The following is a 19,732-nucleotide window of genomic DNA, read 5'->3' on the forward strand; positions in this document are numbered from 1 at the left end:
TGACTTCTCTTGTGATCCAGACCCCTCTTTCAAAAAATGTTGTACTGCAGCTGAAATAAGCAATAAATCATAGGATCTTAGTAATTGTGGGGCTCAACCACAAACAAAATTTGAAAGGCATCTCATTTGTTTAAGAATGCCTTCAGATCCATAGAGTTCAATGATTGGTAATTTTACCACAACACTATTTGTGTTCTCCCTTTCTTCACCCTCTACCATGATAAATCAAAACCAGATAGTGTGTGATAATGCCATTTATTTAAAATGACGAAGGAATGAAAAAATAACATAATAAACAAACAACAATCAAATAAACAATAAATCATAATGATTTATAAACAATATCATAAACTAGTTGGGCTTAATAAACCTACTATGCGCCAAACACATCACTGGACAAAGTGATGTCTAGCCCAACCCAAACCCTATCACACACAATCTGGGGGACGGAATCATTAATAAGAAGATGCATATATCATGAACAACATTGGCCCCCTCGTCAGACACAAGATATAACAAAAATCTAGATATTAGTAAATGAAAGATAGTTTAACAGATATAACATAATTAAAAAATTACTGCAAACTACGTTGTCAGTACCCTACAGTATAAGTGGCGAATATATAAGCTGCAAACTACGTTGTCAGTACCTTAAAGCACATGCTGCAAATGACTTTGGTCTTAAGTCAACTTGAGAGAAGGGCTTTCTAAAGAGACAAATCGGGCCAGCACACTATTTAAGCATACTTCCTTCCCAGAAATTAACCCATAGTTGAATTTGGCCCACAGCAATGTTTGTAGTTTTTGTATGAATGAAAGGGGTCAGTAAATGTTACAAGTACCTGATATTTATAAATGTTATGTAGCAGAAGATATTATTTTCATTCATACAGACAGACACTGAGTAGAATATTTTGAGTTAAATGTTACAATATCAGAATACTTCTCTCATAACTCCTGACATTTTGACACTTCTTTCTCAACTTTTCTTCATATCTGATTAACAAAGGTTAGGATGTTTGCCTTTAAGTGATTGACCTTTTCAATTGATCTCTATCAAGAGAATAAGCTACAAATGAATGAAGATTATACTCCTGATATCACTCCTAGCTTGAATTCCACCCACTCTAAAGATGATTTATTTACACATTCAAGTGATTGTAGGATACACTCTTATCAAACACACCTTATTTTCAATCCAAATTCAAGAATTTCTTGAGTTTTTCCATAACTCTCCCACGATCAGTTTTATCTTGAATTCCACATTTTCATATGTGAGTGATCATGCCATCACGGGGTACATTTGTTTTTTTGCTGGCAGTTCCCCTTCACTAATGTTGTTTATTTTTGAACATTTTTCACCTTGGGCTATCTGATCTGATAGTTGCATGGTTCATGTTTGTTTTTATTGTAAATTAATCACTTGAATTATTAATGTTTATTTGAAAATTATTTTGACTTTTTTGGAATATTTTATAATTTGAAAGATCTGGCCATGAAGAAATATTGCTGTGACCAAATGTTACACTGGTATCTTAAAACGACCAATTTACCGTGAGACCAGTTTACTCTGGCTATGTTAAACTTGTTACCAATTTACCGTGAGACCAGTTTACTCTGGCTATGTTAAACTTGTTACCAATTTACCGTGAGACCAGTTTACTCTGACTAATCTGAATTTTTTGACCAATTTACCTTGAGACCAGTTTACTCTGACTAATCTGAATTTTTTGACCAATTTACCTTGAGACCAGTTTACTCTGACTAATCTGAATTTTTTGACCAATTTACCTTCAGACCAGTTTACTCTGACTAATCTAAAACTTATGACCAATTTACCTTGAGACCAGTTTACTCTGATTAATGTAAAACTTATGACCAATTTACCTTGAGACCAGTTTACTCTGATTAATGTAAAACTTATGACCAATTTACCTTGAGACCAGTTTACTCTGATTAATGTAAAACTTATGACCAATTTACCTTCAGACCAGTTTACTCTGACTAATCTGAAACTTATGACCAATTTACCTTGAGACCAGTTTACTCTGATTAATCTGAAACTTATGACCAATTTACCTTGAGACCAGTTTACTCTGATTAATGTAAAACTTTTGACCAATTTACCTTGAGACCAGTTTACTCTGATTAATTTTTTATGTTACCAATTACTATGACAGTTACTTCTATTGTGACAATTTATCACGTGACTAATCTCTGATGACTTAATTTTGATTGACCAATTTCCTTGGTATTAAAAGAATTTTTCTGATCTTACATTATAATATACATGTGCTGTGTATGTAAATTTATATAACATATAACCATCATAAAGGGAAAGTCGTGATACCTTCTTTGTATATTGAACTAACTAAAGTACTGTATAACCTCAGTCCAATGTGGTAGTAATTTACAGAAATTCTTGACTTTAAATATTACACAGGTAGCTTGGTGAGACGGTAAACTGATCTAAGACAATTTCCTTTAGCTGGATAGTAATAATAACAATAGATATCATATGGCTAGTTTTATCCTTACCATTACTTATATACTTTATAAACAGGTGTCTAAATAAAACATCTTCAAAATAATATTTATAGTCTTAGTATTAAAAACATCAAAATACCTTAACATTTAATAGTTATATTATAGTTAAAACCACAAACCTACATTACCTTTGAACTCTACCTTTGAATGGAAATTACTTTAAAATTATCTTTGTTGATGAAATTACAAGCCACATATCATGTAGGAGCAACACCAGATCCGATATAGTTTCAACAAATCAAAAAAATCCAAATTATCCAAACCTATAGGAGCTATAAGAAAATTAAATCTTGTCTTATATAATGCTTGTTGGCTACAATAGAGAAAATTTATAACTTTTTCATTCATTCATATGATATGCAATTTTTTTTTTATACAGATATGTATAAACCCTCAATATCTAACAATATTTATATTCAGACATGTATAAACCATCAATATCTAACAATATTTATATTCAGATATGTATAAACCATCAATATCTAACAATATTTACATTCAGATATGTATAAACCATCAATATCTAACAATATTTATATTCAGATATGTATAAACCATCAATATCTAACAATATTTATATTCAGACATGTATAAACCATCAATATCTAACAATATTTATATTCAGATATGTATAAACCATCAATATCTAACAATATTTATATTCAGATATGTATAAACCATCAATATCTAACAATATTTATATTCAGATATGTATAAACCATCAATATCTAACAATATTTATATTCAGATATGTATAAACCATCAATATCTAACAATATTTATATTCAGACATGTATAAACCATCAATATCTAACAATATTTATATTCAGATATGTATAAACCATCAATATCTAACAATATTTATATTCAGATACGTATAAACCATCAATATCTAACAATATTTATATTCAGTTATGTTTATTTTTCAGTCTTTCCTGGTACGTCAATCAAGTCACAAGGAATCACTAGCTCTATCTGTACAGTCTAAAATAGAAAAAAGTTCCACAGTAGACCATTATTTAATAGAGACAACAGAGAAAGGATTAAAGTTACAAGGGTCATCCCACTATTTTAACACCATACCAACTTTAATAACACATTATATACTAAATCTGTAAGTCATTTTAATGTTTATTAGTATGTTACAAAGCTAAGATCCACCTTCCAAATGGCAACCATATTGGTATAATAGAATGGACTATTGTTTGGTACAGTATAATGTCATCTGATGTCTATCCAAATTTGATTTGAAAAGAACATGTGCACCTTGGTTTCCCAAAGGATCCTGAACTTTGGAGACTTTTGAGAATTTGTTGATACTGCCTAGTATCATATATCTGCATTGTTAAAGTTTCAGATAGGCTCAAAGTTTCAGGTATTGATGGCATTGTATGTGACATTTTTGAGACATACTCAAATGTGGCAATATTTAAAGAGTTTGTTAAGAGGTTTTCTAATCTTTTCATGTGTATCAGAGCCTTTTATGGTTTCTTTTCGCGTAAGTAATCAGCAGTCATCAGGAGCTAGTGTCGTTAATTTGTTATTCAGATAAAGAGCTGGAGAAAATCCTCTGTTGCTAAAAACTCTTAGTAATGATGGGAACAAGTTTTTTGTCAGTTAATAAGTAATTGAAGAATGAGTAATGTTTTGGTCTGAGATAATTTATGTTATAAATAAGGTTATATTTAACCTCCTCTCAGGTTATAAATCATCTGATATTAATTATGATCAATCAAGTCATTAGTTAATTACATATAACATATACTGCGTTATATCAGCCTTGTTTATCAAAATAGTGTCTGCTAGAAAGCAAGATCTTTTTGTTTTGTTCAAAAAATTCTAAAGTGGTCCATTGTTAGGCTCTTATCTGGTACGGGTACAAGTATATGGATATATATGGATTTGGAATTACAAAGTTATATGCTCTTTTCTCCTTGTTATATTGAAATGGCACTTGACATGTGATTATATGATAATTACATCCAATGATAATGTCAACTGTATAAAATGGTATTTACTCTATCAAAAAACCTGAGAACCTTCCTCTGTGAATTCATTTTGATAGTGTATCAGATACATGTTTACTGAAATTGATGTGAATACAACTCAGTATTATTTAATGAATGGTTAAACTTAAAGCATTTGTGTTCTTAATGATCCACAAAGACAAACTTGATTTCAAAACAGGATGTTGTTAGAATGAGTGGAATGAAATTTTTAAAGCTCTACCTTAATCAGATTAGGATTTGACCAGGATTCAAACTTAAATAAAAAATCTATGCATGTGTTGATGATAATATATGATTAATAGGGACTACTTCCTTCAGAAAGTGTGGGCGATATTCTGGCTAAATAACTGTAAATATTTCTATCTTTTAATGAAATAACCACTTGACTGATGAATTTACCACTAGAAACCTTGTGGTTGATTTGGAACAGTAGTAAAGATGTTTACAGTTTATTACCACTCTTATCAAATATCTAGAGATTTTCACTAATCATTAATAGTGAGAAGGAAATTGACTGGAAATTATTGTTACTATATATATTGTTTTGCTGTTATTTTTAGAGATGAACTGCCTCATAGATTGATCTTGCCTGCCGTTATTTTTCATGCCAAAACATCACAGGAATTATCAGCATTGGCTATGTTAGGACAAGGTAAGATTGACAGATTAACTGTGTTTTTATATCTTTTCTCCTATTTATATTGGTTTGTTTTCTTCTTTCCTGACAACTACCATGTATTAAGTTCATTATTAAAACTGTTATTGTTTATTATTTCTTATACTAACGTTTCTATCACAAATTTGGAAGTACATGATTCTCTATACAAATACAGTGCTCAAAGTGAATGTGACCTTATTTAACTGTGTTTTTTGGACCAATTTATTTAGGCTCCAGGCACAATTACAGGTGATTTATAGTAGTATGGCTTACAAATTTTAAAAAAATCACACAGATCTGGTTTTGTTTTGAATCAGTTTGTTTTTCATACTTGTTGATCTTGAATGATATTACCCTCTTAGATATATTCCAAATAAATAGAAGTTTTCCGTCTACAGGTACCAGATTTTAACATTAAGTAAGCATCAATTTTGTTTGTTAAATTTCTAGAAAAGGTATCTAATAATAATCATACCTTATTTTCAGATTTCTGGACCTCACCAAAATCCAAACTAACCTCATTATCAGATGGAGCACCTCTTCATAAATCCTGTAGTGAACCTATAAATATAACTCACGCTAAACCTGGACCTTGGAGTGAAACCGCTGTCAGATGTACTGTACCTTCACATTCTGTAGCAGACTTCACTCACTTCATGAGAGACAACTCCTCACAAACTATACCTGAATCATCATTGGAACCACCAGTTGTTCCTCCAAGACCTTTCAGGCAGAATTCATCAAGAGTGACTCCCCCTGATTTACAAGATTACCAACAAGCAGAAGGAGATTATCCTACACATCAATCTGGATCAGACGGACGTTCTGTGGACATGGATAGTGGTGTAGATTTAACTAAACATAGCTATGATCAGTTTCAAACTCATCCCAGGGTAACCCCCAGAAATAAATCTAGCTTATATTTTACTACTTCTTTAGATTTAGTGAACATTCCTGAAACCTCCTATTTCAAAAGCAGTCTTTCAGATAAGCTCAGTGATTATGAAGATATTTGGAAGAATTCTGTTTGTGAATCAGATAGCTTAAGGAATAATATGTGCCAAAGATTGAATAATCACTTACATACTGAAGCTGTGCAGGTTTCCAGAGTCCATAATAACATCCATGAAGAAAGTGCTACAAATGACAAATGCAATGATAAAACAAAAGTAGACAAAGTGCTTTCATCAAAAAGATCCAATTCAATAGCTTCCACCTCAGGCAGTATAAGAGTTGTCAAGGCTGTACAGCCATCAGAATTGAAAAGTTTCAAAACAGAGTGTACTCACTTTATCAAAAGCAAACCACCTCCATTACCAAATTTATCAAAAGTGAAGTCTTCATCTACTTCATCCCTCGCCACATTAACTAGTCCTGTTTATGCAGAACCTGTAGATGCTGTTAAACACAATGGTCGAACAGCTGTTAGCGTTAGAATAAGAAGGTTGTCCGCACCTTCAGGACCAGTTAAAAGAACAGAAAATTTAGTATCTAAACCTCCACCATTAGAAACTATTTTCTCTCCAAGGCAAATGATTGATGAGCAACAAAAATTCTTCACATTTACTCACCACAATACCAGAAGTAAGAGGAAACAAAAAAGACATAAAATAGCTCGTAGTCAAAGTGTTAGAACAGCAGAAGAAAACAAATCAAATATTCAAAGGAATAAACCAAAAACTCTAAAACTGAAGATCAATAATAATGACAATAAATGCGGTCAATCTATCATATCAAATGGTCGCATGAATGGTATTGATGAATCATTTTTCAGTAGTGATGGATCAGAGAATGAACTACGGAGTCCAGTGTCCAAGTTTCCAGTATATCATCCAAAGAATATTGAATCAAACAGACAATCGTGTTATTCTGAATCCTCCACAGTTCAGGATTTAATTTCTGGTGCATTACCCGAGCTTACAGTTCGTCCCATACAACCCTTATCTTTACGCAACATCAAACGTGAGTCAGAATATGATAATTTAGGACAATACGCAACAGGTCATGCACCAGCTCCAAGTAGTGTGGGAACAGTGTTCTGTTATCCATGGGATAATACCCTCTTAGACAATATATTATCTCAATCTATCAAAGTTCCTGCCATGGATATGAAAGAGAAGATTCATCAATGGCAAGAGAATAATGAAAAGTTTGAACCAGCTGTTGCTAGTAGCAACCGAACCAGTGTGACTGTTAGTGAAGGCCGTAATTCTGTGATATCAAATGAAGTGAATAATGTTCATAATATACCCAATAAAGTTGATAACAATAATCACTCAGATGATCAGACTAGTATTAATAATCTCAGTGAAAAATGTGATAGTTGTATAATCTCTAATGATAAAGTTACTAGTGATTCAGATGATGACATAATGAGTCATGATAGAGCAGATGATACTAAAAATTTTACTCCCAATATACCAGGAGGAAGAAGGCTCATGGTTTGTAAGTACAGGTTTTTTAAGGATATATATGTTTAGACTAGTTCATATCAGAAATTTGTGTAGAAGGGTAATCAAGCATTGGCTCAAAAAATGTCACCTGTGGTCAGATGTGTATTTGCAATTGCCATTGGTTACTGACGTTTGTAGTTATGTGAAGCTTTGGGAACATACACATTTAATCATTTCGATACTTGCACATGCTGTAGCAGCAGCATAAATACAATAGCAGCCTTTGAAGCAGTTGGTGCCATTAATGTTAATGTCATACACTTGAGGATTTTCTTAAATTCAAATTTTTACTTTTTACAGCTCAGTCTTCTACACAATCGACTCTAAATAAAGGACCTGGTGCTAAGATCAAAGAATATATCTTCAGGTTGGTACATTTTTAACTATGGTTTCATTAAAGTATGTTGTGCTTTTGTTCCATTTGCCTAGAAGTCAGAAATTCTTATTCTAGCTAGAGTAGATTTAATGTGTTAACATGTTGCTGCCTGATTCAACATCCCTTTCATATTATTTATAGAAGAAGAGGTTTTCTAGATTTGTTATCTTTCAATATTGTTATGTATTAAATTCAATATTTACAGGTTATCTCAAGATCGCAGTCTAATATTTGGTAGTACTATTGATAATTTTGTTCGGTGTACATTAGAAGGACAAGAAACTAATCCTCAAATTGTTATGAGAAATGTAAGTATCATATCTGAACTTTTACCTTGAAATTGAAACAGTTATTATAAGCAGGTTCTGAGTTGTTTAATCTGATTTCTACATTGCTGATTGTGTGCTGTAAACAAGAATTAAAAAGAGGTTTTATAGCAAAGCAAGAAGACATTTTTCGGATATCATTCTTGTATATTCTGTAGGTACGACAGTTTATGTCGGGTATTAAAAATTATCTAATCAAACATGGTGAAGGTGAACTACAAGATATGATAGAAAGAGAACGTAGCAAGGTAAGGTCCTGAAATTTAAGCCTACTGTATCATTTCAACATTTTAAGAGCTTTAAGTGTCCTCTCTGTCTGCAAGACCTCAAAATAGTAGACAATATTTGAACAGATACACTACATGGGTGTCTACATAAAGTGATTTGAGTTTTTTTTTTTACACTATTCATGTTGCGGTCATAAATAAATTATAAACACTACATGATATGGTAGCTAATGCAAGGAAACAGATTTCTGAATATTTGGCGTTCTGTCAAATACTGACTGACTATAGAAGTTAATTTAGTTTTCAACACTATTTTTGCTGAAATATGTTTTGTCTGTTTATTACAGCTGGGTTCATCAGAGATATTAAATATAGATTCTCTAATTGAAAGTGCTCTACATGTCTGTGTTATTAGACCATTAAAACATTATATTTATAAGTTATTTGTTCAACAATATAATAGGCAAGTATGAATATATTAAGTATGGACATTAATAGTCATGATTATTTGTATGCATTAAACTTATAACACAGTAGTGCAATGCTGTATATGGCATTCTTTTATTACATCCAATGAGGCAACCATTTTGTATATATCTCTTTGAGTGCCATCAATAAATATGTATATCTAATATGGAATTTATATGACACATTTTAGTAAAAAGTAACTTATTTCATTTAGATTTTATTCAAAGCAGAATTGCTTTGCAAGTGCCATTAAAATATCTGTAAAAAGAATACTTGTTTAAGGCTGTATTACATCATGTAAGATTTTACTATAATCAATTATAAGATGATCATGTTTTATTAATTAGGAATGGTAATTTAGAACTCATGTCTAGCAATATTAAATATGCTAGAAATAAAACTGCTGAAGAAATTGGAATCAAGGTAAGAGTATATTTGAATTTTTAATGTTTAATGTATCTAATTGGCTGATATTTTAGGTAATTATCCTGATCTAAATTACTGACCTAGGTAAAGTTATAAAATCCAAAAACGAAACAAAGCTGCTATCTTATCACATTGCAGTTGGATTTGGACAATTTGAAATTGTTTTGAGTGAGTCCTTGTAACTTTGACTTCTAAATGCCCATGATGCTCTTTGATTATGGATTATCCAATCATCATGATTTTAATTTGATGACATGTTAAAATAAAATCAATATTGATTTTGTAATTCTAGCCAGGGATAAAACCACCAGAAGGTAGTGATATGGAACTTATCAAACATTATCTAGATAAGATGCAGAAAACATATTCCCCAGTTAAAAAACTAGAGAATTTATTAGCAGCAACAACTACGATTTATCAATGTGTAAGTAATATAGCAAGTTTAACAATGATGTTAGGAAAGCATTTAGATGAAGTTAAGTCTGATGTAAGTTGCTTTCAAATAGAAGGCTTACATGCTAGTCTACTGACCATTATTAATTTTCTTTATTTAATTATTCATATTAGAGGGTTTTTGTATTTATTCTAGGCCAAAGGAAAACAGTGTCTACCAAATAGAGGACCTGGATCACTAGGAGCCGACGACTTCCTTCCAGTCTTAATATATGTGATAGTGCATTCTGGGATGGTGTCAGCTGAGATAGAGGCTGACTATATGTGGGGATTGCTTCATCCTACATTACAAAATGGAGAAGGAGGATATTATCTTACAACATTCAGTAGTGCTGTTTTAGTTTTACGCAATTTCCGTCAGACTTATGAAATGAACTTACAACAGCAACATTTATTGAGATTACCAAGTATAAGTGATATGCAGGGATTTTTAAAGATAGCAATTCCTGATGAACTTAAAGACTCTATAACGTGGAAAACTTTACCAGTTCGTCCTACTATGAATACCAAAGATGTTCGTAAGTCATATTAAAATGAAATCATTTAGATATCTCAAGTATATCTTCACTGTGTGAACTTTAGTTACAACTTTGCTTGTTCTATAACAACAGTAGTTAAGACTATGCCATATATGAAGTAGTGATTAAGTGCTTATTGGAAAATTTTGGATTTGTGTTCTTGAAATTGTTCTGAAATTAATGGCTTTTACATTTGACATTCCAGGTGCCATGATTGCTCATAAATTTAAAGTAACAAATCCTCAAGATTATGGTCTATTTCTTCTCCTGAATGGAACAGGTAACCAAAATAATTTAAAATAAGCATTTCTAATTACAGATTTATGCCTTCAGCTGAATTTGGTATCTCTTTCTATTGGCATTCGAAACCCTTTATTAATATATTATCAAGAACTTGATGGGTGTGATACAGATTTTTGATCATTTGATTTTGACTGAACTGGAACTGTGGCAAATTAGTAATTGATGATATTTGTAATATTTTTCAGAAAATGCTCTAGCTGACAATGTTTGTCCACAATTGATAAAATCTGAACACAGAACTAAGGGGGAAGACTGTTATTTTGCTTATAAAAGAATAGCAGCTAATATTGCCTGGCCAAAGAACTTAAAGAGACCTTCAATAGGTAAATATGATTTTTAGTTTGGATTAATATTCTGGAAAGTCGCAATTATATTTTATACATATCCTAAACAGAGAGTGAGAAACATGTATTTGATTATAAAAATGTGGATGCGGAATCAAATTACCTCACTATTCTTCCCCCATACTCTCTGATCAAGGGCTGCTATCTTGAGAGTAGGGAGGATAGGGTAGTAATTGGAATTGCTTTCAGCTGCAGTGACAGCAATGCTTAATGTGTGGACAGGATGAAGGAGATGCATCCCTATACACTGTGGTATGCCATATCTCCAAAATCTCTAGGTAGATTTGGGACCTAGCTTAAAAAGCACAGTTTTCAGCATTCATGTTTAATTGGGAAATATTGAATCATTAAATAACATTTTGCCTAGAAACTTTTAGTACCCCATATTGCAATATTATATTGTAGCACTTATATCATGATGGGTATTGTATCATGACATGATAAGCAAAACCTAGAGAAAGATGGTAATTGGCAAAAATTTAGGTATTTTTTCTTGTGTCTTTTTAGGTCAGATATTTGGAAGTCCAAGAGAAACCTAAAGTATTGAACTGTGATATGAATGTTTGTAATATGGAAAACTGAAAAACTAAATTTTCATGACATGTCTGATTTGTAAGTTTATATGTTGAAGGATGAATTTTACCATGACTAAGTAACATTAAAATGCTGGACATGATGACTGCTGACATATTGATACAAAAGATTAATTTATTTGACGAACTTCTTTACTGAAGTAAAAAGACAAAACTTTTTAACCTTGTTTATGTTGAAAGCTGGTGTGACTGATTTGTTATAACAAACATATGATTTGTTATGACAATAGACAGATTTGTTATTTTACATGACTGATTTGTTATACATTTATTTACTTATTTCTTTATTTTCTCATTATACAAACCTTATATTTTTTCTAACACAAAACTGTTTAACAAATGTAATGATTGGAGTTTTACATCCTACTTTAATTTCTGCCCCATGTGGGCTAATGAAGATGGGCAATGCCATGAGGGAAATTTGGCCAGGGAAACTGTCGAGGGATCATCTTATGTGCAGTCTGCAACACATGGGGCCTCAGTTTATTGTTTCATTTGACACTTTTGACACTTTTCCATGCCAGTCCCTCTTAGCCACATCACTGGGAGAAACTGGATTGAAAAAACTGAAGGTATTGAAAAAGCTAATTTACAAGACTGATTTGTTATTGTAAAACTTGACATTAATCGGCTATTGGCTGGAAGACAGATGCTATGTAATTGATATGGAATTGTAACAATTGTTTCTTTATGCTTAGTATTATCAACTGTTTATCTGTTCATACCTGACTTTAAGAATTGTTTGTATATAAGTCTATTTATAGATATTCATAACATGAATCCAGCAATGCTTTTTTTTATTAATTAATCATAATTTTATACAAAACAAAATGAATACTATTTGTATATAAATAATTTGTTAATCAGTATTGCTTACTATTACTAAAGTTATATGTTATTATTGTTGAAGTTGTGTCAGTTTGTTGATAAATATTAAGTATCCAGTTGACTTAATTAGGCTTCACTACTGTCTGACCACTGTTTCTGAACGACTTTGGCGAATGATTACATAATGTGTAGGTTTCGAGATTTTTTCTGTGTATCAAGGCCAGATATGAATTCTGTTGCACGATTCACAGATATCTGACTGAAAATTGAAATGGTGCATTACTATCAGTGTCCCCACTACACTTAAAAAGTTTAGCAAACCTCTTTACAATCAATGGGAATATTTGCTTATAATTTGTTGAGACATTGAATAAGCATGGATTTGAAAATATTTTCAATAATGGTGAAAATAACCCAGAAACCACAGTGGTCAGGGAGTATGACCAAGTATACTAATGTTTGTTATATTATAAAGTAATGATATTATTGCAGATTGACACCTTTCTCTTTTGTTATTAATTGTTATATCATTTAGCTTTGTAAAGCTTACATGGACCTTTCTAGATGTTAAAGGCAATATTACGTTATTGAAATATATATCTCAGTTGTTTTTTGTTGTCTTGTTTTTATCATTAAATTGTCTCCCATTAGTTTGTCAATTTTTATCTTAACTCTGAGCTAAAACCTCTGTTTGAGAAAGATCATAAGACTGGCGGTGACTCCATAAAGATGGCACAATATATCTTCTCAGCTTTACCTGGTCAAGAAGTTTCTTAACAGTTTTAGCTTACTATGTGGTTCTCCTTATATTTAAGAAAAATCATTGATCACAAAAACTTGTTCATTTTCATGATAAATACAGCACTTTTCACCAAAGGTCCAAAGCTTAGATGGAGATTAAAGAAAGTGAGCAATCTCATTAGTTATTCAAACTAAAGTTAATATTGATTTTTTGTGATTGTTCAATTATATGATTTGAATACTTTAAGCATTATCAGTTAAACTGCCCCCCCTTGAAGACCTTTGCTTAGTTTTTGCTTATAAATGTTTTGAAATCAGCAGTATAATCTTGTATATACAAAGTAATCCAATACTCACAAAAACATTACTTTTGTTTTAATACAGAAAAGAATATCTTAGATGTAAAAACAACAACTTTAAATTAAATAAATAAATTATCCATATTGTTGTAAATAGAACGATTACATATCTACAAACAATAACAAAATATTTACACTGTTATAATAATGCGCAGCGTCTTAATATTTACATTTCAACATTCAAATATTCTGTCTTATAAACGACTCTGTTCACTACAGCTTGCACGAATCTCTAAACATCTTAAAATAACATTAGATCACATTCAATGTCTTTTGATTTCAAATTTGTTGAAATCTGCTTTTTGTAAATATCGTTCATTATGAAACACACTTTTCTCTATCACACTATTTGGACTTCCTTTAGTTGATAACCATTCTCTCCTGAAAGAAAAATAAGCCTTCTTAAATATGTGAAGACTAATTGCAGTATGTCTATGCAGTTTACTAAAGAGAGATACCAGGCACGATCTTTTGATACATGAAATACTAAAAATGTGGATTTTTTAAGAAGCTAAAAGACGATAATTTATATTTAATACTCTTTATTATTGAAAACATGTAATGGTACCGGTAGTATATATTCTACTCACATTTGAATTACTTTTTCTTCTGGACCTTGAACAACACCAACAACTGTTTTATGTCCTGTATTTCTTACCCAACCAACTAAATTCAAATTTTCTGCTGCTTTCTTAGTATGCTTGAATATAAATAAAATTTATTCCTAATCCTTTTTTTTGCAAAAGATTTTTTGTTTCATATTCAATCCAGTACGGTAATAAATTAATTTCATCATTATTCAATTGCAGTAATTTTTCAATCATAAGTCATGCTAAAGTTCTTGCAGTGTTAACATTGAATCTAAGGCTGTGCATAAAATCAATCTTTAACAACTGTTATATTTGGAGAGAGAAAAAAAAACAGCAGGTAATATGAAACCAGCTTCACTTACCTTTCTAAAAAATACACCTGAAAAAATGAAAAGTGACAGGTCAATAAAGTATATATATTAACTCATTCAGATACCAGTATTAAAATGTCTTAGAATGAAAGTCTTTTCCCATGCAGAATCAGAATCAAAATTTTTTCATACTCACTACTGTGATCTATGAATTGCAGTAGTGTCAGAGACTAGAGCTATATTTCACAATTGGCTGGTCCGGATAGGACCTAATTGAATTAAGTATGGCAAAATGCCATTCAGCAACCCAAATGGCCGCCCAGAAATTATCTGTATGGACCTGCAAAACGAAAGTAGAACTGTCAAAAATTGAAATCTTTCATATTCATATTTGCAATTGTTTGTGCTCAGGTTTCATTGAAGGTTTAAAAGTGGGCATCTAACTTTTGGCAAACAGTAAATTCACTTGTAATTTCCATAACTTGAATAGACATACCTTGAACTTTACCAAAAATCTCAAAATCAAAAGAGAGGAACTTTTTAGCTCTTGCAGCCATGCTAGTTTGTTTACAAATTGACAGCGTAGGTAACCACTAAAGATTCTGATTGGTGGATAAAAATAGACTCGCCAATCATAATTCCGTTTAGAATTTAATCGTATAGGAAGATAACTCGATTTCTTTTTTTTAACCCAACCTACAAATAACTAATTCAAACAACTTCGTCTCCAATGTCGACTATTGAATAGTTTGACCCAGTCTCATGGTCCCAAAAACTTAATGTGACATCTGGGCTATTTCTACCTGCTGGTTAACTAAAATCATAATCATATATATTGAATTGGCCCCAGAAAACTGCCATTGTGAAAATCAATGTTATCTACTTTGGGGCACAGTAGGCATCTTTTTTGATACACCTATTCATGAGGGAATGACAAATTTTCATGATTTCCATATTTTATTTGTATTTCCATTACAATAACATGATAATGATAATAAGTGAGTATGAAAGGCAAGGCAATACTGGATGGATGAATTACATTTATAACAGTTTTTTAAACCTAAAGCTAGTTTTATAACAATTTGTTATTATGATGAAGGCTGTGGTGCACACAATATGAATCCTTAATATTTGTAAAAGAGAGAGCCCCACTAACACTTTTTTTCTTCAAATTTAGACTCGAACTTTCTTGAACCCGCCCTGGTCATACTACAATATTTCATTCTGACGTGTTCCATTCGATTTTTCGCAGGTCTTAACTGCACTAAAATATTTTATAATTCCAACAATTGTCAATAAAATATTTCATTGTAACACAACAAAGAAGGCACATCACAAAACTGGATGGATTGATATCTGGCACATCACAAAACTGGATGGATTGATATCTGGCACATCACAAAACTGGATGGATTGATATCTGAAGGCATGAGCATATATTGGATATATCTTAAAGGTATTATAAAGAGTTTTCTTATCTATCTTTTACCTTTTATTTTCATTTTCCTTTTTGCAATTGTAATACTTTAAAATACCGAAAATTGGAATTTGAATGGTGCATTCTAAATATATATACAAATGCTAGAAAAACCTTTTACAATCCTTACAAAATATATCAAGTAACAAAATTATAGATTGACAAAGCAATTTTCCCACAAAACAAACAGTGAAGGAATTACAAAGTAGTAAAAATGCATATCTCAGGTACATATGAAATTAGACAAAAGGATTTTCAATGTAGGATATGTTATAGATTTGATGCTGAATATAATATTATTAAAATTAGACAACCAAACTATTAAATGTAACTGATGCTCTATGCCCTATTTCATGAAGCAAAAATTAAAATTGGCCTTTAAATCAAAATGTAAATTTCAAATGAATTGAATGTGCAAAAAGATCCTAATGGATTTCAAAATGACATAAAAACTTGTTCTACAAACTCCTCAGACCCAGTATACACAATAAATAATACTATATACAATCTTATTATATGTAAAATTTGTATAAAAATTAATCTAAGTACAAAAATATCAACTGACTGTAAATCATTTCATTTCACATGTAAAGGTAGTTAGAAACTTGTTGACTTCTATCTGGTCTTTGATATTGTGTGATTGAGAAGATTATTGATTAATGAAGGGCAAAACACTACTTCTTACTCCGTTAACATATTTGGAATATATAGTTTTATGAACCATTTCACCATCTTCTAAGCAAATATGCTTAATTGAATTGAATCTTCATAAAGCAGGCTTCTTAGTAATCACATGCAACTGATCGAGCTCAGTCAACAATAATACCTGAGTCAGCAGGTTTCAAACTGATATCAGTCATAAATGCTTAAAAGTAATTATCATTATTAAAAATCACTTTATTACATTCTTCATTGAGAAGACATGAAAAGAAAATAATGCTTATGAAAACATTGCCACTGGCACATTATGTATTACAATTTTCTAAAGAGCAAATATATTTGCTCACATCTGAGTACGATTCAAAACTTAAAAGCAAGAAGTTTATTTTGAATGTGTTTATGTTTTGAATACGACTTGGATTTGAACAAATATATTTAATACACTATAACTAAATCATGTATTAACATCTTCCAAACACAAATTTCATTTTCAAAATCAATTTTGTGTATAAAAATCTATATGAGTCTAGTATTTTTAAGATATTGTATTAAGGTATTGTGTATAAATTGATATTGGCCTACAGTTTGTACCATATACATCCTCTGTTGACGAATACCCATTAATGCTTTTGGTAAATCAACACTCTGAATAAAATAATAAACATTCAATTTTAATAAACTTTTAGCTACCGCTGCCAAACAAAATCATAGCACTGTAGAATACAAACCAAATATAAGTAGCAATGATGTTTATCTTGCAGCTGATAAGATCCATGCAACATATCAGCTTTGCCTAAAGGTATCATTTATAACATTGTTGAACTCATTGATAGATACTGCTATCTTATACCAACTTTATATTTCTTATGAAAAACCATGTCAACATAAAATATGTGTAAGATGAAAGTAAAAAATATAACTTACATGATTATGCTCAAGACACCATTTCATGACAGCTGTCAATATTACTACACCTGTACGACCAACACCAGCACTACAATGTATAACTACTGGGGACTTTTTACCGCTTCCTTCTTCACTCTCTGCCAATCTACGCACTGATTCTATTTCATCTAGAAATCCTACAAAATAATCAAGCATAAATTGTTAGAAATATTCAAAAGAAAAGATTTACATACTGGAACAAAACAAAAATTTGTTTATCATAAAACTTCTTTCATGAATCTTATATGGCTTGTGGGGATAGACAACATCATACAGCAAGCAATGTGGCATAGTCAATAAATTCTACTTACCAAGAAAACCATAAATGTCATCAGGGCAGCCATGATCAGGCCAATCTGTGTATTGTAAATGCCATATTTGTCTTGATTTACCAGACGGGATATGTTTTACTCTGATTCTTCTGGTTACATAACATAGTGAATCATCAGTTAGAAGTAGTTCTATATCATACTAGAAATAAATATAGCTATTAGATTATCATAATTTCAACTATATACTATGCCAGTTGATAAACACATAAACAAAAACTACATGTCTCAACACATGTGACTGCGAAAAATCTAACTAAAGATAAGCTACATAGGGAGCAGTAGGTGCATAGAGAGCCAATTAAGTGAAACAGGTACATTAAAATTTCCAACTGCTTGGAGATCTTTAAGGGTGCACACTATCTAACACAAAGGGTTTTTGGCCCTACACTATATGTATAAAAAAACAGAATGGAATAACCTCCATTTAGACTCATATTGTGTTGACAAAAAACAAACCATATTAATGAAGTCAAAATAACTTACATCACCATGTATTTGTTTATGTTCTGGGCCAGGTTCATCAGGTTTATAAGGATAACATTTCTGCCGACCCTGTTCAGTCAATGCTGTCAACATAGCAACAACATCTACTTCCTGTTCCCATATCATCTGCCAGAAATCAGAGACTGTATTTTCTAATGGTGCCTGGGTGGCTATAAATGACCAATCCATGTTCTCAGCTGTCAACTGAAATAACATTGAATTATGGTTAAATAGATTAATATGAAATGTGGTTAAACATTTGGTCACCTCATTGGAATTTTAATCATTGGTTCAGTGGAAATAAGGGGAAAAGAAAAATTCAAATTGCATATAATCCAAATGTCAATTGATCACTTAATCATTTGAAAGATAATAATAATGATACTACTATAATAAAGTTAGACAGACATATCAGCTATTTCTGCCCTGATCGTAACATCTAGTCAATGATTTCAGCTACTTTGGTTCCAAATCTTTACATATGGAAAGTATGTAGTTTTTGATCAATTATAAATGAAAAAATCTTTTCTATAACAGCTTAGTGGCTAGTTGGAAACTTGAAGGGACCCTTCTTAGACAACCTCTAGAGCAAACCATAGGTTATTAATCATAACATTTATGGTCAAATTTTATGTGTTAAAAGAAAAATTCAAATTATAACAATACCTTGACATGTGAAGCATTTATATAGCCAGCTGGATTATCTTTTCTTGGTGTTAACTTGACTCTAGTATTATCGTAGGGTAACACATCTTTAAATCTATTTCTTGGATTGTTCTCTGGTAACTTAGCTACATTATAATCTAAGTTAGGTGCTCTTTTATAAATCTCTTCAAATTCTTTAAACACTTGACCTTCAGATATCTTACTTTCTAGTATCTTTCTCTGCAATAAATATTAGAATTATGCACATTCAATTTTCTAGTGCACAGAACGAATTTGGCAATGGCAATGTGCTCAAAAGAGTAAGTAGAAATCTGATAATATATGAATAATCCCATGGATAATCTCAATCTGGTTCTTTTTGATATTTCTGTTTCTATAATATATTCTAATAATGGATCTAATAAATTTTCATTTGATAAAAATGGATATTTCAAGAGCAAAAATCTAATGTTTGGTATAATTTTCAGTAAATAACTATATGTTGTACATCCTCCTCCAGAAGCTGCACAATTTGCTTTACCCCATTTAAAAATTCTATTAAAAAAGATTAAAATATACTCTAGGGTAATGAATGTTGAATAAAGAAATATCAAATGGGCTTACCCTCTCATCTTTAGGTGCTCTACTTTCATCATTCAT

General features: G+C 31.1%; 3 protein-coding genes across 3 annotated transcripts; 1 reads left to right on the top strand and 2 right to left on the bottom strand.

The window, feature by feature from the left end:
* The first annotated feature begins 7,634 nt into the window (after positions 1 to 7,634).
* LOTGIDRAFT_236523 (hypothetical protein) lies at positions 7,635 to 12,198 on the top strand. Its single transcript, XM_009067495.1, has 11 exons — positions 7,635 to 7,659; positions 7,968 to 8,034; positions 8,249 to 8,351; positions 8,528 to 8,617; positions 8,944 to 9,059; positions 9,412 to 9,487; positions 9,783 to 9,914; positions 10,080 to 10,461; positions 10,667 to 10,741; positions 10,950 to 11,087; positions 11,616 to 12,198. The coding sequence occupies exons 1-11, from the start codon at positions 7,653 to 7,655 to the stop codon at positions 11,645 to 11,647; spliced, it is 1,218 nt and encodes a 405-aa protein (XP_009065743.1). The 5' UTR covers positions 7,635 to 7,652; the 3' UTR covers positions 11,648 to 12,198.
* A 1,493-nt stretch (positions 12,199 to 13,691) lies between these two features.
* Positions 13,692 to 15,120, bottom strand: LOTGIDRAFT_197158 (hypothetical protein). The gene is made up of 4 exons (XM_009067496.1): positions 15,027 to 15,120; positions 14,582 to 14,598; positions 14,220 to 14,329; positions 13,692 to 14,010 (listed from the first exon to the last, which is right to left on the bottom strand). Exons 1-4 carry the CDS (start codon positions 15,085 to 15,087, stop codon positions 13,893 to 13,895), a joined length of 306 nt encoding a protein of 101 aa, XP_009065744.1. The 5' UTR covers positions 15,088 to 15,120; the 3' UTR covers positions 13,692 to 13,892.
* Positions 15,121 to 17,183: 2,063 nt separating this feature from the next.
* Positions 17,184 to 19,732, bottom strand: LOTGIDRAFT_133244 (hypothetical protein; the record flags this gene model as incomplete). The annotated part of the gene is made up of 6 exons (XM_009067497.1): positions 17,184 to 17,312; positions 17,592 to 17,749; positions 17,924 to 18,083; positions 18,428 to 18,631; positions 19,094 to 19,312; positions 19,697 to 19,732. 6 exons carry the CDS (start codon positions 19,730 to 19,732, stop codon positions 17,184 to 17,186), a joined length of 906 nt encoding a protein of 301 aa, XP_009065745.1.

Source organism: Lottia gigantea (assembly GCF_000327385.1).
Source record: "Lottia gigantea unplaced genomic scaffold LOTGIsca_83, whole genome shotgun sequence".
In the NCBI taxonomy this organism is placed as follows: domain Eukaryota; kingdom Metazoa; phylum Mollusca; class Gastropoda; family Lottiidae; genus Lottia; species Lottia gigantea.

Coding starts and splice junctions, on each gene's coding strand:
- LOTGIDRAFT_236523 (XM_009067495.1), top strand. Junction 8,035..8,248: donor ATCAAAGAATATATCTTCAG/GTTGGTACATTT, acceptor CAATATTTACAG/GTTATCTCAAGATCGCAGTC. Junction 8,352..8,527: donor CTCAAATTGTTATGAGAAAT/GTAAGTATCATA, acceptor TATATTCTGTAG/GTACGACAGTTTATGTCGGG.
- LOTGIDRAFT_197158 (XM_009067496.1), bottom strand. CDS start 15,087: ATGGCTGCAAGAGCTAAAAAGTTCCTCTCTTTTGATTTTGAGATTTTT. Junction 14,011..14,219: donor GAAGAAAAAGTAATTCAAAT/GTGAGTAGAATA, acceptor TTTTTCTTTCAG/GAGAGAATGGTTATCAACTA.